A 12,107-nucleotide genomic window follows, 5' to 3' on the forward strand; every position below is an offset into this window, starting at 1 on the left:
CCTAGGATCAATTGCTAGGGAAGGAAATTTCCTTTTCCATAAACAATTAATGTAGTTATGCATCCGGTGAATCTCCATTTTCATAACACATGGACTTGGCAATTGCGTAGTGAGTTACTTATGTTGTCCACGAACATTGTGAATGTGTTGATTGATAGATTAATTAAGATGAAGAAAGGAACAAAAAGTTTGACGGTCCAGGATATTTTCAAGAAGAGGAGAGGGTGTGGATGATATTTTTGTTGAACGGGTCTGAAAGATGTGTCAAAAGATTGTCGATTGGTCCAACATGAGTCACAGATGCTTGCACAATAAACCCAAGCATAGCAACCATAGCCAACCTCCCTGTGACAGTCGTAGATCATGTTAGCAAACTATGACTATTACTATGGATTTATGTTGCAAGCAAACTGTACTTAGAGAAAGTGGAGCTACCATTCTTGATTTCTTTCAGTTTCGCTTCATCTGCATTCTCTATATCCTTGGCCAGTCCTAGTGGATTAAACAGTGGACCCCCAGGGTAGCTGCCAAGATTCAGAATGTCAGTAGTTGTAGTTAAAGCAGACAACCATGGACTTGCTCAGGTAAATTGTTTGGATGCTTCATTTCGGAGCAAAATTCTTGTACTTACCCTGGCTGTGAACCTGCAAGTGCAGCCTCGATACCAAGGAATGTTCCTTCCTCTGCTTGTGATCCTGGATTGATAAAGTCCATGTACCTCTTGGTTTCAGCAAATCTGTTGGGAATTGGAGTTATCATGGGAACATGTCAGTCTTATGATGTGTAAAGTCATCAATTCATCATACAATTTGAGTTATGAGTTATTGAAGCTTTTCTTTTACCACTGACAAAATGTTTCAGTTGGATGCTGAATTACCCCATCAAGAGAAGCTGGACAAAGAAGAGTGCCGTGGTGTTAGCGAAGTCGAATTTTGTTGCACCTGCTTCAAACCACACTGGCAGGTTGTTGATTCCTGATACACGTATCAACTGCAGAGAACAGTGACAATTATTTAGACCATGCGCCACTTTTTTTAAAGATAATGAAAATGTTTTACATGCCTGACCTCTTCCATAGGGCACACAGCCAATTTAGACCATGCGCCATAAGAAAGCATAACATACCATGAAGCTACCTCAAAAAAAGAAAAGAAGAAGAAGCAAATCATGTTCTTGTTTGGATTTTGTAATTGGGCAGGCTCTGTTTGAATGCTATCAATCTATATCCATCCCTTTTATTTTGGCTCGTTGATATATATTTTAGCTTTTAGCGCACTAAAAAAATTGGGTTCCGATATATTCAGATGTTTAATATTAAATTATTTCCCTTAAAAATAATAATATTAAATTCTTGTGTTACAATGTTGGTATATTGGGTTTGATTTAATTTCCACTGAATATCTATTTCAACCTGATTAGATAATCCCCCGTATCATTCTTTTTTTCTCGGATTTATTTGCACAACTGTGAAAATTCAGAAAATTCTCTATCCATATCTGTGAAACCAAACTTCCAGTGTTATGATTTCTCAGGGCTAATAACTGCAAAGAGATTACATTGGACGAGGAATGGACAGAAGATGTAAGAAACTTACATCAGTCGCAAGGATGCCAGCAACCCCTGCCATCGCAAACCGGCAGTGCACAAGTTCGGCTTGAACATACCATTTCAAGTTTGCCGGTTCCTCCCCGAGACCCAGGGGATCAAATCCGAAATCGCCAGGTAATCTACAACCAAAATTACAGAAATGCCGACTTACTGATCAGCCTACTGCCATCATCAGACACAGAACAGAAAAACACTATTACAGATTTTCAGGTAACTGACGTGCCGTCGAGGTGAGGAGGTGGATCGAGCCCAGGCAGCCAGGTCGCACGCTCGGTGCTAGCTCGCACTGCAATCCGAGCTCGTGGAGACTGAAAAACATGGTGTCCAGGAATGGCCGCCATGCTTCTGCTCAAAGCTGTAACCGGCTTTGGGGAGAGTGTGCAGGTGTGCAGGACTCGGCCATGGCTGTTAGCTCCTAACGACGCCATGGCTGCCGCCGCTGTAAGATTTTGGTTGCTTCAGTGTTGCCGCCGCTGCAAGGGGCCTTCTTGGCTGTTGTTTCTTGGGGGCGTGGGTGGATGGTGGATAGAAGGTGTGGATATCGAATCAGAGGGCGTTCACAAATTTCAGTGGCTACGAGTTTGTTGCCTGTCCTTGTCCCTGCTTGCTTTTCTGGACCAAGCTGGAGAGGCCTGGAGCTGATGAACATTTCTATGTTTTCATTTCAGCTTACTTAAATATCCGTGCTTTGCTAAGGATGAAAATAAATTAAGGTTTTCCCAAATGAAATAAGATAGAATCATATATGTAGAAAGATTATTTTATAACATTAAAATATATAGAGTAGTTGATAGAAAACATGATGAAGTAGTTGGTAAATAAAAAAAAAATTGGTGATGTGGTGGCAAATTCACTTTCATCACATTGCCCTTTTTAAAAAGAGTATATTAAATACCGGTGTTTTGCTAGGGATTAAAACAAATTAAGGTTTTTGGGACAATTTCGTCCCAAATGAAATAAGATAGAATAGTATATGTAGAGAGATTATTTTATGACATTAAAATACATGGAGTAATTGATAAAAAACATGATGGAATAGTTGGTAAATAAAAAAAATACTATACATGGAGTAGTTGCTCTTTTTTAAAATGAGTATAGATCAACTGGAACCAAAATTTAAATTTAGAATTGATCTGGGATATCTTTTGAGTAAATTCGATTGGTGGCACAGATATTGTCCTAGTACTAAAAAATAACACAGAAAATTTATGCTTCCATTTGAAAGCACAGCTCCGTTAAAATCTTCTAGTTTATAGCACTCCCGTCTCCTTTAGATATAATGGTGTAACTAGGGATGAAATTGCCCTCACTGTCCCACACCAGAATACACCGATTTCCTTTCCCTCGTTCCCTCTCTACGGCAGCGGTGGCGCCTACTCATGCCGCATGACCACTTCGTCGGCTACCCGAATATTGGCCATCCACGAATAATTGCGGCGGCACGGGTGCGGCGTCCAGGCCCAACAGCGCGGAGCTTGTCCCGGTGGGCACTGTCTCCCACGGAGTCCTCGCTGACGCCGATGTCGCTGTGACGCCCAAAATAGCAAGAACAAAAGAAATGCGAAAACAACAGTATCGTTGGTTGGCTTTGAGCGAGCAACAGCAGTAGCAGCCAGCCAAGCCGCGCAGTCCCCATCCAACAACAAAGTCGTCATCGTCGTGGTGCTTGGCCTCCTCGAGCACCCAGGCGTAGGTGTCAACAGCTAGCACTGCAGAAGGCAGTGAGGAGGTCCGGATCCAAAAGAATGGCGAACGGGCTCCGACGATAGCGGCGCGGTCGAACGAGCTCGCGGCCGTGGAGACATGGTTGAGCGGGCTAGACGGCGGCCACGGCAACGTGGCCGCACGGGATAGACGATGCCGTGGCGTACAGGCTCGCCGCCATGCCGTCGCGCTTGGAGAGAAACGAACAAGGCAGCAGAAGGAAGATGGTGAAACAGAGGTCCTTTTAGTCTTTCTGCATTCCGATTGCTTTGACTAATGGCTAAACTGACGGAAGTGCTGTAAAATCGAGAAAAATTGACGGAGCTGTGCTTTCAAACGGAGGCATAAATTTTTTGTGCTATTTTCTGGTACTGGGTGAATAGCTGGGCTATCAATCGAATTTCCTCATATCTTTTTCATCGTAGTTTACTTTCATCGTTGAAATGACATGGATATAAAAAAAATCACAAATTATTTTTTAAACTAATAAGCTTATGGTTTATCAGCTATATACAAAACGATTAACCTGGAATTGTTTTGCACAGTTATATGACAGCCGACGAAACTTTTGTTTAGGTAAAATAATAGTAGTATATGGAATTCTGGAGAAAGCTCTGTTCTGTTTGCTGGTGATGGGCCGCAGTGTGCGCGGCCGGTTTGCTTCAGGACGTTGGAATTACCTGGACGCTGCATACTAGATCTAGCAGAAAATGTGCCGATTGACGTCATTGATGTATTTTGTCAAAATTAAGCTAATAAAATTGGTGAATGGCTCCTCTCTTCAGCCATTGACAAATTTTGACATGATAATTTAATGCACCGACCAAAAACCATTGATTTGTTCACAAACGAGTAAACAACAACGTGTCAGCAGAATATACTGTTCTTTTAAAAAGGGCGCTACAAACGTTCCATTCATTTTAAAATCAAAACTCTAATAATTCTCCAAGAAGAATCTCCTGGTTGTTGCTGATCCACCTATAATACTATTGATTTTGCCCTCTACTCCATATTTAAATCGCGAGAGGGGGTTTCCGCGTACCAGACCAGATGTACGTGTACGTTCAGTACGTACATCTGTAAATACGTGTATTAAAATCAGACAAGACCATCAGTTTCCAGTCCCTAATTGAGTCTGTACCAGCAAGAAGCCAGCAAGCTTTACGTACGTACGATACGTGGTGGTTTGCTACAGGCTTCAATTTGGACGGTCGGTGACTGCGCGTTGGAACATGGAAGCGTGACAGGTCGGCACCATCTGCTACCGATCTGAAGCAATTCTTTGCATCGGACCAGGTTCATGCAGGATTTCAGATGGTTTACGTTGTCTTCTTTTCTTTTTCTTAAGATTGACAAGACACGATGCAAATCCAAATCCGGTGGTCAAAACGGTGCGAGAAAGTGACTCGCGATCACTCCCAGAGTTCCAGGCCACAGAAAAGCTTAGCACGACGTGTTGCAGTATTATTTGTCTAATGTTTGAAAATTCAGTGAGAAATATCTCACTGTTACTGTTACATCACTCCAAGGAAACAGTAGTAAAGGGTTTTTTTTTTTTTTTTTTTTTTTTTTTTTTTTTTTTTTGCGGGGAACAGTAGTAAAGGTTTAAGAATCCTATTAAGAATGGAACAAGAAATGAAGCAACGATCGAGCAATGAAATGGGTGACAGATCATCGATCATGGCATGGACCAGAAGCTGCCGTCGTCGAGCATCATGATCTCCCGTAGGCCGTCCCAGATCTCCTGGTCCTTCGCCGCCGCCGCCGTCCTCGCGTGCTCTGGCGCGTGCACCGGCGACGACGCGTTCGAGCCGCAGTTCTCACGGAGGTTGTGATGGAGGAGTGGACGTGGCTGCTGCGCGGCCGTGGACGCCGGGAAGTTGAGCTTGGCGCGCTGGCCGCGGAACTCGAGCGCGGCGACGTCGTAGGCGCGCGCGGCGTCCTCGGCGGTGTCGAACGTGCCGAGCCACTTGCAGACGGCGCGGCGCGGGTCGCGGATCTCCGCCGCCCACTTCCCCCACGGCCGACGCCGCACGCCCCTGTACCTGCTCCCCTCGCCGCCGCTCCGCCTCCGCGGCCTCCTCTTGCCCACGCCGCCCGTCACGCCGCCGCTGGCCACCGCGCCCGTGGTGCACTCCCCCTCATCCTCCTCGTCGCTGCAGCTCGAGCCAGCCGCCGCCGCCAACACCACCACCTCGCAGTCCACGCCGATGCACCCGTCCACCCCGCACCTGGCGCACGTAGCCGCACCGGCAACCACGGTCGCCATCGTCGGCTCCGGCAGCAGCGTCGGCACCGTGGTGTCACCGGACACGACGGAGATGAGCGCGCGGATGAACAGCGAGTCCTCCCGCTCGCTGTTGGGGAGATGGAACCCGCCGCCGCCGCGCTCCACCCTCGGCACCATGGCTGAACCAAACAAACCTCGGCGAGTTCGGTCGGTGTCACGCAAAAGTTGGCGCGCTATCGTGATCCGGGCGCTGCTGCTGATGGCTGATGGGGTTTGGTCTCTGGGTCGGTTTATATACTGGTGCGAAACGGTGCATCTCCAGCGAGACGCACACGGAGACGACGGCTGCTGGGCTCGCGGGGCACGTTCTCATCGTGGGGTGGGAACTGGTGCGGCACAAGGGAGAGACGGGCTAGGACGGCTGGATTTTAATTATGACTATGTCGATTGGGTTCTTTGTCTGTTCATATACCACTATATTGTATTGCCAAGTTGGAAGAGTGCTTTAATTTGCTCTAATTTTTTATGAGGAAGAGGATCACTTGCTCTAAGCTTGCAGTAGTAGCATATTTTTGTGTGATTAAGTAAGATCGATTCAGAAGCTTAACACGTTTATTTCGTGATGTTGGTCTTGGGTTTTGTTTTGGAGGAGTAGAACATAAGGGCCCCTTTGAATCGTAGGAATGAAAAAACATAGGAATAGGAAAAACACAGGATTCTGACAGGAATACAATTGTAAAACAGAGGAGTGCAAAACACAGGAAAAACACAGGAATGGCTGTTTGATTGGACCACAGGAAAAACGCAGGAATCAGATGAGAGAGATAGACTCAGAGGAAATGTTCCAAGAGGTTAGACCTCTTGCTAACTTTCCTCCAAAATGTGCATAGGATTACCCATTCCATAGGAATTTTAAAGGATTGGATAGGATTCAATCCTTTGTCTCAAAGGCCTTCATAGGATTTTTTTTCCATAGGATTGAAATCCTCCAAAATTCCTATATTTTTCCTACAAATCAAAGGGGCCCTAAGCTTGTAGATTTTGCATGTGCTAATTCTTGCTTAATTCTTGCTAATTCTTGAAATCCTCCAAAAGGAGGTAGTTTGATCACAAAACGTGCCGTGCCATCCTGGCAAAAATAAAAAGACTCGAATATTAGAAAAGGAACTAATATCAAATAATTAAAAGAGGTAAGGCTTTGAACCCAGATCATCTAGCCCATCATCCTGTGGAGTTAGCTGGAAGACTCCTAGACATTTCTCACCATCCTCACAAAAATAAATCATGCAGTACTAATAATTAATCAATCTGCCAGTTGTCCTCGAAAAAAAAATCAATCTGGCAGCTGTTCATATTTTTTCTATGCCTTCTATAAGAAAATTAAAAAAAAGTGTTTATTTTCTCAAAGAAAAACTTTTGCCTGACAAACAAAGTGCTGTCATGTAACACCCTGAAAATTCGACCGACAAAATCAAAACTCTAAAAATACGGATTTTCAAAAACTTTTTAAACTAATTACATCATGCCGATCTTATTCGTCTATTTTATCTGGATTTGATCTCGAAGATTATTAATCGTGAGTAAAGAATAGTTAATTAGGAATAAACCTTAAAAACAAATTGGTAAAATAAATACAAAATAAAGATTAGGTGGATAGAAATAAATAAAATATTATCGCGACCATATTTGGATCAATTAAATTTAAATACGATGGAATAAGAATTAACCCTAATTAAAACTCAAATAAATTACATAAAAATAAAATATGAGTAATATTAATCTAGGGTGAATTCATTAGTTAAGATAACACAAATATTGAGTAAAATGCATATATGCAAAATTAAGAATTGTGGAATCAAATTTATACGGAAATTACACTAAAATCGGGTTAATTAGAAATCGGCACTATTCATTGCACCTAAGGTGTTCGACGCGTTCCCCTAACCCAGCTCCTCCTCTTTCCCCCTCTCTCTCGTCGCCAGCCGCCACGCGCCGTCGCCCTCATCGCTTGCCACCGTCGCCATCCCGTCGCCGCGTGCGCGTTCCATCGTCGCCTCGAGCCGTGCCGCTGCCGCTGCCACGCCGCGAGCCCGCGCCGCGCCGTCCCATCGTTGCGGTCACGCCGTGCCGTCGTGTCGCCGCCCATCGCATCCCGCCCCGAGCCGCGCGCCACCGCTGTCGCCGTCGCCATCGACGTCCCGCCGCCGCGCGCGTCCCATCGCCGCTGCCGCGCCGCGCGCCGTCTCGTCGCCTCGCGCCGCGAGCCCGCGCCTTGCGCCCCGCGCTGCGCCGCTGCCGCCTGCTGTGCCGCGCGCCGTCGCCATCGCGTCGCATCGCCATCGCCGTCGCTCGCGCCACGCAGCCGTCGCGTCGCCTCGCTTCGCGCGCCCCCACCTCGCGCCCCGCGCCGCCGTCGCGTCTCCCCTCTCCCCTCTTTCCCTTATTTCTTCCCCTCTCCCCTATAAAGACCCCGGCCTAATCCCCCTTCTCCACCCCACTCCATTTCCTCCTCTTCTCCCTCTTCCCCTTCTCCACGCGCTGCCGTCGTCGCGCCGCCGCGCCGCCGCTGTCGTGCCGCCGCGCCGTCGCCCCGGAGCCGCTGCGCCTTGCGCCGCCGTCACCGTCGTCGCCGCCACCGCCGCCGCCGGTGAGCCATCTCCCCTCCTTCACCTCGCGCCCACCGCCGTCGCCACCCGGGGAAGCAAAGAGCCGAGAGAGAGAGAGGGAAACCGAGGGAGGGAAAGGATAAGGAAGGAGGAGAGAAACCGGGAGGGAGAGAGAGAAGGAAAAAAAAAGAAAAAAAAAGAAAAGAGAGGCCGGCAGATAAGAGAAAAAGGAGAGAAAAAGAAAGAGAGGGAGAGAAAAGAGAGAAAAAGAAAAAGAGGAGAGAAAAAGAGGGAAAATAGAAAAGAAGAAAAGGAGAAAATAGAAGGGGAATCGGGGGAGAAATTAAGAGGATTTAGGAAATAAAAAAATGGTCGGGGTTAATCATAGATTATTTTTGGAAATTCCTCGAGCGTAATAGTATTTCGGTCGAAATTCCGAGTTAATTATAAAAATATGTTTATTGAACAGATTAGATTAAAATTGGTAGTAATTTAGATATAATTAGTAGCTAAACAATTAGATGAATTCTTATAGATTATTATAGATTATTTTTGGTAATCTCTATAAGTCATCGGTTCACGGTAGAAATTCGGATTTAATTACTAGGAATCTTATCCGTGTATTATATTTAATCATTTAGTCATAGACTAAATTAAATTGTATAATATTTCTAGGATTTCGTCCGATATTTAGCTCGTAATAGAAATTTCTAACCTATTATATGGATATAATGCTCGGGGAGAGTAAATTAAAAACTTATGACAACGAAATAATTATACCCGCAAAATAGTTTAAATCGAAATTGGGTTTGCCGTAGTTCGCAGATAGTAAAGTTAATAAAAAGGAATCGACTTTCGCATTCGACTTTCATTTGGATTCATTTGGATTTTTATTTGAATTCTAACCGAATTCAAATCAATTCTTGCACGTAACTATAGAGCCCGAGGGAGTTGCGGATCCAAGCGAAGGCCAAGACCCGCAAGACTTTGAGCAAGGCAAGTCATCACTATTCCTTGAACATGTTGATCCTAATTGCGAAATTGTTTTGTTTACAAATAAAGTTGCATGCAATGATGAACATCCTACTTGTGATTATGCCATGCCTTGGTTATTGTTTACCCTTAAATCTTTGTAACCATGTTTACGTATGAGTCCCTAGTCAACTATGACAAATGCTTAGAAATGCTATTCTAGAATCATGCATACTCATATTTGTCAAATGCTATATGCTTGGGCAATTATCTTTGGGAAGGTAATTGAGATGCGGCATGTGGAGACATGAGCGCCACATTGCCATGATATTGAGGACATGATTTGTGAAAGGAGAAATAAACTAAATAACTGTTTTCGACTGGGGCGGACGGAGGATTTGGGTGGTATCTGGAAAAGGCTAGTACCGTCCCCGGTCAATTAAGGACCGAGCCATGAAGTTAAGCATGAAACGACCCTCGTACAACCGCACTTCTCATATGGGTATAGACCTAGCGGAGTAGATAGCCGAGCGGAGGCAGTATCCCTGCATAGATGGTTCACCCCTGAGTGAGGCAGGTGCGCTACGGTGGGACAGCCATTGAGGTAGGGCCGAGAGGCATGCCCTACATCGGTGTCGCCATTGGTAGGACTGCCATGAGTGTGTGTGAGAGAGAACTTAACTTGAGCCATAATTTAATGTGTGTGAGACTTCTCTTTCCCGGGAGCGCCAGAACTCCTCTCACTGCTAGAAACATGGACGCCTAGAGTGCATGAGGATTTAAGTTCATGGAGCGGGTACTGCCAATGCGAGGTTATCAAAAGGCTTTGCCGTGGCGCGTCTCATGTGTTGGGACGAGGCTCATGTGTTGGGCAGTCGCGGAGTGCGGGTAAAGTGTACATCCACTGCAGTGTGAGTAAACCAAATCTATTTGAATAGCCGTGTTCGCGGTTATTGAGCACCGGGACATGTATTACACTTGGCTAGACTCTAAATTCTTTAACTTGTGTGGAATGGGATATTGCATGATGATTTTTATGCTGATGGAGCCACTTCCTGAGAGGCGGGAATGTGGACGTCCTCAGAAAACCATAACGACTCAATGACGGGAAGCTATCATTGGGATCACAATGGGTGGTGGACAGAACCGTCATTGTTTAATATGAACACTGGTATTAAAAACTTGATCACTCTATGCTAGGTCTTAGGCTTGTGAAAAGAATTACAAAACTTGCTTTGCGCAAAAGAACCATAGCCATCCTTTGAATTCCTCTGTCATGTGCATCATTGCTGTGATGGCCTGCTGAGTACGGTTGGTACTCACCCTTGCAAATATAAAATTAACCAGAAGCGGGAGATGAAGCCTCGGAGGATCCCTATGCCTATTACCAGGAGGGAGATGAAGACGATGGTGCTCAGTAGGTCTTAGTACGGTCGTTGCCTGTGGCAATGGCATTCCGCTGCCTTATCTATTTCTGCTTTTGGATATATTCCGGACCGCTCGGTCCGATGATTTAAGACTATGCCTGCGGGCTTATGATGTAATAATTCGTATTAGACACTCGTGTATGTGCACTTGGTACTTCAGCTATGAATTCGTGTGTACCAGACTACTTGATCCAGGGAAATAGTACTGTTTACATGATTGATTCCTGTTATAAAAACGGGGGTCCACGTGTCACCATCTCACCGAATGGTGGTGCGGTCAAATCCTTGCCACATGAACTTTTCTTGCGTGTCCTCCTTATCCAGCTGCATGGAGCCACCAAATGGTTAAATTTGTAAATAATAGTCCCTCCGTCCTTAAATATTTAATGTTGTTGACTTTTTTAAACATATTTGATCATTCATCTTATTTAAATTTTTTTAATGAAATATGTAAAACTCTATGTAATACATAAAAATATATTTAATAATGAATCAAATGATAGGAAAAGAATTAATAATTACTTAAGTTTTTTATATAAGATGAACGGTCAAACATGTTTAAAATAGTCAACGGCGTCATATATTTAAGTACGGATGGAGTATTTCTACATGTCAATCTTACTTTAGTTTTTAGAAAAAGTTGGATATTTCTAAATGTCTCCGGTACACGTGTTTGGCCATTATTTTCTTATAAGTACTCTACACTGTACTACCTTATTTTCCCACTCAGTAATACTATTTTTCTATTAACGGAAAGAACTTTTGGGCTTTGCCCCTTCATACTAATTTAAATCTTAGTGATTAGAATTGGACTTATTTTAAGATAAAGATAGTGGAGTAGTATATATTGTAAAAAAGCTAAATTGCATCCATGATACAGGAATTTGACTTGTGGGTGCGATTTAGCGATCAAGTTTATAGAAAAATTTTGTAACATATGCAGCCCAAACTAGTTTCATTTTATATGACATTAAATATATTTTGATAATATATTTATTTGGGTTGAAAATATTGCTATTTTTTTATAAATGTGGTCAAATATAAAAATGTTTAACTAATAAAAGTTAAAGCGACTTATAATATGAAATGGAGGTTAGGAGGTAAATTTAGCTATATTTTGAAATGGGATGTAGTCAAAATTTTCGAAAGTTGGTATTAGGAAGACAAACAGAGAAGAAATGGAAGGAGTGTTGAACCATGTGGTACTATTCACATGAGAGGGATTGCCGACATGGTCAGCAAAGTAGTCACTTCTCATAATAAGATCTTTAGGAGCACAGTACGATCCACTACTCCGTAAGCTTCATTTTCATCGGTCAATGCCCCTTTTGATTTGGAGGAAAAACATAGAAATTTTAGAGGATTTCAATTCTATAAGAAAATTTTCTATGAAGCTCTTTGAAACAAAGGATTGAATCATATCCAATCTTTTGAAATTCCTATGTAATGGACAATCCTATAGAGATTTTGGAGGAAATTTAGCAAGAGCTTCAACCTCTTGCTAACTTTCCTTTGAGTCTATCTCTCTCATCCCATTCCTGTGTTTTTCCTGTGGTTCAA

The 12,107-nt window shown here is 43.9% G+C and overlaps 2 protein-coding genes across 2 annotated transcripts; both read right to left on the reverse strand.

The window, feature by feature from the left end:
• Positions 1-11: 11 nt before the first annotated feature.
• Positions 12-2,324, reverse strand: LOC4330828 (photosystem I chlorophyll a/b-binding protein 5, chloroplastic). The gene is made up of 6 exons (XM_015767819.2): positions 1,828-2,324; positions 1,595-1,727; positions 878-990; positions 632-736; positions 436-524; positions 12-345 (listed from the first exon to the last, which is right to left on the reverse strand). Exons 1-6 carry the CDS (start codon positions 2,034-2,036, stop codon positions 209-211), a joined length of 786 nt encoding a protein of 261 aa, XP_015623305.1. The 5' UTR covers positions 2,037-2,324; the 3' UTR covers positions 12-208.
• Positions 2,325-4,748: 2,424 nt separating this feature from the next.
• On the reverse strand, positions 4,749-5,807 carry LOC4330829 (ethylene-responsive transcription factor ERF109). The gene has a single exon (XM_015768788.3). It carries the CDS (start codon positions 5,717-5,719, stop codon positions 4,991-4,993), a length of 729 nt encoding a protein of 242 aa, XP_015624274.1. The 5' UTR covers positions 5,720-5,807; the 3' UTR covers positions 4,749-4,990.
• Between the last annotated feature and the right edge of the window lie 6,300 nt (positions 5,808-12,107).

Source organism: Oryza sativa, chromosome 2 (genome assembly GCF_034140825.1).
Source record: "Oryza sativa Japonica Group chromosome 2, ASM3414082v1".
Lineage (NCBI taxonomy): Eukaryota > Viridiplantae > Streptophyta > Magnoliopsida > Poales > Poaceae > Oryza > Oryza sativa.

What these genes read in the sequence shown, in the direction of transcription:
- LOC4330829 (XM_015768788.3), bottom strand. Translation starts at nt 5,719, where the DNA reads ATGGTGCCGAGGGTGGAGCGCGGCGGCGGCGGGTTCCATCTCCCCAAC.
- LOC4330828 (XM_015767819.2), bottom strand. Translation starts at nt 2,036, where the DNA reads ATGGCGTCGTTAGGAGCTAACAGCCATGGCCGAGTCCTGCACACCTGC. An exon ending in CCTCCTCACCTCGACGGCAC is followed by an intron (nt 1,728 to 1,827) that starts GTCAGTTACCTG and finishes TTTTGGTTGTAG; the next exon opens with ATTACCTGGCGATTTCGGAT. An exon ending in CTGGCATCCTTGCGACTGAT is followed by an intron (nt 991 to 1,594) that starts GTAAGTTTCTTA and finishes TGTTCTCTGCAG; the next exon opens with TTGATACGTGTATCAGGAAT.